Source organism: Erigeron canadensis, chromosome 7 (assembly GCF_010389155.1).
Source record: "Erigeron canadensis isolate Cc75 chromosome 7, C_canadensis_v1, whole genome shotgun sequence".
Taxonomy (NCBI): domain Eukaryota; kingdom Viridiplantae; phylum Streptophyta; class Magnoliopsida; order Asterales; family Asteraceae; genus Erigeron; species Erigeron canadensis.
The window spans coordinates 9,592,979-9,597,445 of record NC_057767.1 but is presented as its reverse complement, the minus strand read 5'-3'; the positions used below and the strand labels follow the sequence as shown (position 1 = coordinate 9,597,445).

General features: G+C 45.4%; 1 protein-coding gene across 1 annotated transcript; it reads left to right on the top strand.

The window, feature by feature from the left end:
• The first annotated feature begins 1,000 nt into the window (after positions 1–1,000).
• On the top strand, positions 1,001–2,410 carry LOC122608930. The gene has a single exon (XM_043782000.1). The coding sequence runs from the start codon at positions 1,001–1,003 to the stop codon at positions 2,408–2,410; it is 1,410 nt and encodes a 469-aa protein (XP_043637935.1).
• Positions 2,411–4,467: the final 2,057 nt, after the last annotated feature.

Below are 4,467 nucleotides of genomic sequence, written 5' to 3'. Positions count from 1 at the left end.
CCACGGTAGGTTTTCACGGGGATCCCCGACAAGAAACCCGATGCTGTTTGACCCCGATTATATCGTCAGAAATTACGGTCATATCCGGCGAACTATTAGCCATCTTAGGAGAACTGGGGCGCTGGGCAGCACTAGTAGGGTGCTAGATTTTGATGGCGAGACAGATGACGATTATGATGCAGAAACCCCACCAAGAGAACTTTGGAGATATCCAAGAAATTCAAGACCTCGAACCGGAGTCGGGTACGGCTTTGACCTGGGTAGCGGAGGCCTCACACGCCAAGATCCTCAAAGCCACTCAGGAGGAGGGAGACCCGAGGGTCCGGAACCCAGAGACCTGCCCCCGGAAGGGAGGATTCAGGACGACTCTCGCACTAGGGGTACAGGGACAGAGGGTCAGCAATCCGAAGTACCTAGGGGACAGTCCGTTCCAGACCGAAACCCGCAGAGCACTAGGGGAAATCCCGGAGGTGAAAACGATGGTCTATCACGAAGCGCGCCTCAAGTTCATAACGCCCCATCAGGAATAAACACAGGACCTTCGGGTCAAACGTACCAAGTACCCCGGGGCTACACTTATCAGGGACCTCAGGGGCTAACTATCACAGGACCTTTGGATCGAATGTATCAAAGCTTATACAACCAAGGATACTCGGGGCAGAGTTATGGAAACACGAGCGGCCCACAATATCATTCCCAGCCGTATGGTAACCAGGCGGTGGCGCCCTTACATCAGTATTTTGCACCCCAATTTGCAACACAAACCTTCGGGACAACACCAATTCCAAGGCCGTACGGGCCTCAGAATTGGGGGGCTACAACGTACCAAAATCCCCTAGAACTCAGCCTGGTTGGAGGAAGCGTCGAAAACTCACCCTTCGTCGCCTAGATACAAAGCTACCCCCTCCCAACCGACATAAAATATCCTTCCCACCTTGGGACCTACAAAGGAAAGAGTGACCCGGATGACTTCCTAAAAGCATTCGAGGGTGTGGCAGAGATGAAAGCATGGAACGTACCTATTGCATGCCGAATGTTTAGGTACGCCCTTGATGGAGATGCCAGAGAATGGTTGAAGAGCGTAACGAAAGGGTCTATTGTTAGCTTCGACGACCTCAAAGAAAAATTCAGGGCCCGGTTCAGTCAACAGAAGAAACACAAAAAAATCCACGTGGCAACCCACGGGATAAGACAAAGAGAGACGGAAAGCTGCAGGTCGTTCATTGACAGGTTTACCACAGAGACAGAGGATATAGTAGACCTTGCTGAGTCCCAGAGGATATCAGGACTAATTCACGGCCTTCAGCACAAACCACTAGTAGAATTCCTATATAGGGACCTCCCGAACACTTATGAGCAAGTTCAAAAAAGAACACATGTATTCTTGGATGCGAGGGAAATAGCTTCTAAAGGGGACAACAGTCCCCCACATGACAAAGATGCTTCAGCAAAGAAAGGGAAATGGGGAAATGACAGAGAAAGGCCTAAATATAGCCCGTACCAGAAAGAAGATAGGGGACTTCACAAGACTATTTTGCCAGAACTGAACAAGACCCCAAAAGAAATCCTGCTCACCGAAAGCGTAGCAAAGAATTTTTCCACACCACCCCGATTGAACCCAAGGAGCAGAAGAGACACTTCCAAATACTGCGAGTTCCATCAGGACTACGGTCACGATACCAACACCTGCTGGCAGTTAAAGAAAGCCATTGAAGAAGCTATTAGCGAAGGAAAGCTGGCTCACCTGGTTAAAAGTGTGAGGCAACAAAACCCCAAGAAGGAGGACGAACAAGGAGAAAAGAAAAAAGGCCCAGAAAAAACCATCTATGCTATTTTAAACAAAAAACCTGTGGAAAAGCGCCCGCTCCCAAAGATGTATCGTGGCGATGTAAGCAACATTTCCTTTCCTTCGACATACAAGGTTTTCCGTGATCCACTGGTAATCACTTCCCTTTTGGAAATATCAAAAGTCAAGGAGATAATGGTAGATACAGGGAGTGAATGTAATGTGCTGTGCGAAGAAGCATTTTGGAAGTTACACCCTGTGTCACGAATGAACCTCAAAAAGACAGACGCTTCGGTACAAGGGTACTCCAGAGAAACAGGTGTACCCATGGGAAAGCTATCGGTCAAGATGACCATCGGAGAAGGAAGGTGGAAACGAACTGAAAAAATTAGTTTCCTAGTGGTCAATGGAACTTCCCCATTCCAGGCGATCCTAGGCAGGCCTGGGATACAAAAGTTTGAAATGATCCCATCCGTCATTCACGGCATGATCAAGTACCAATCGGACAGAGGCATCGGAATCTTGGTGACAAAGAACAAAAAGCTATCTGAAGAAGGTCAGGATGGGCCACATTACCTGACATGGAGCGAAGGACCTTACCTGGGCCGCATGGACGGATACTAGAACACCCACCAAAGGCAAGGCAATTTTAGTAAGGGAAAATCTTTTTAATCACTTTTTTTTAAGAAAAAAGCCTAGAGGGTATGGTATGTAACCTCAAATGTGTTATTTAATAAAGGCTTATATTCCTTTTATTTGTATATCTCTCCTCGTATTTAAATGGAAGTGCATAAACTTGCGCATAAATTTAAAGACATACAAGGATAGAGAAATACGACATTAACTCATATATGATAAAAAAAAATGGGACGCCCATATATGCATAAAAAATCTCCGGAGAAACTTGCAAACATCCGCCACAACGGATGTTGACATATAAAGCATGCTAAGACGGTTCTCAAACCGCACGTAGCATAAAGTACCTTACTACGCATAGGTGGTTCCCAAACCATTTATAGCAATATATAATTTGCTTACCGATAAAAAAGGGTTTTGGTCTTTAGACCATGTAAAAATAGGAATGGTCCTCAAACCATATAAGAAAATTTTTCTTTCATGAAAAATCGTAAAAAGAAAAAAGAAAAAATGGTTCTCAAACCACATAAAATAAGGATGATGTATCACCCCACACAACGGTTTGTAGACAGTGCAACACAAACACAATCTGCTGCAGGCAAGTACCAAAACGACTGAAGATATCAGTCATAGCCATCCCATGTTATATTCATAAATGCAGCGTTATAGGCGCTACACAAAATATTCATAAAACACACTCATATAAGACTGTAGAAAAACGATAATTGTTTCAAAGTCACAGGCATCATAAGAAATTGTCTGGGTTGGCACACACGCCAAATACCAAGGCACGCAGGCCTGATCACTGGGGTCCTTCATTGTCTTCTGGTTGAATCACATTAGGGACAATTTTAAGCAAGTCTTCAACAGCAGTATAAGGGTCAGCAACAACCTTCTCCAAGAATGGAAAAACAGCTTCCTTCTATTTGTGATCAGCCACCTCCAGCTCATGAGAGGCATTGGGAACAAAGTCACCCCTGCAGGTCAGGTCACACTTCCCTTCGGCCGAAAACTCCTCCAGCACGGTGGACCTCTCGTCCGCCCTCTCGGCGGAGGTCAAATCACCTAGAAGCTGCCCAACCTCATCACTATAGAGCAACGACTTGCTCACATACGGGATCACCTCGGTCACTACCCTTGCTCTGTCAACCTTCAGCAACTCAACCTGATTGCGCAACAAACTGCCATTTTCCTTTTCCTGATCAATTTCTTTTTGGAGTTTTGCCAAAGATTCTTCTTGAACAACGACATCTGCCTTCAACATGTTCAGCTGCTGTTTCAAACTCTGAACCAAATCGGATGCTTCAACGGTGGTTACAAATCTGGCTTCCCTGGCTTTCAAATCCTCAACCGTGGCGGTCAGCGAATGCACCTCCAAACTCTTAGACCTCAGATCAATAGCCATTCTGGTCAAACGCCTAGCAGCAACAGCATTAAGATAAGCATGGAACTGGCGATCCTTCTTGAAAACCTTCAGGAAGGTCTCGTTGTCCATGCTGTCAATCTTCTTAACATCCTCAGCATTCATGTTATCACCGTTCAACCAATTGGAATTTCTTGATCATGCAAAGCTGCAACAAGAGAAAAAACCAAACGAGTATTTTAGGAAAATACAAGCATGTCAAGGGAATGAAGCCAATACATAAACACATAGCTATGGACAGAACAAAACAACGACTGAGGAAGGATATCAAAAAAGTAGATACCGGTCTTCGGGGAAGAGGGCTTAAGGAACTCAGCATCCTTCGATTCATCACCTACTTTTCTTCTTTTCAACCGACCGGCAACATATTGAGGGACACTTGTACTCGGGGCTGCTTTCTTCTTCTTCTTGTTGGTAGCAGATACTTCAAGAACTTCAACATCAGAATAATCCACATTAAGGATCGGTGGATTCGCAGCACTTTGCACTTCAGGATTATCATTATGGATGCCAAAGGATCCTGCATTTTGGGAAGGCGCATCAGCAGTACCACTCCCCTGTCCTTCAATACGAGGCACAACAGTAACCTCCTTCACTCCTTTCCTCACAAATTTCCTAAAAG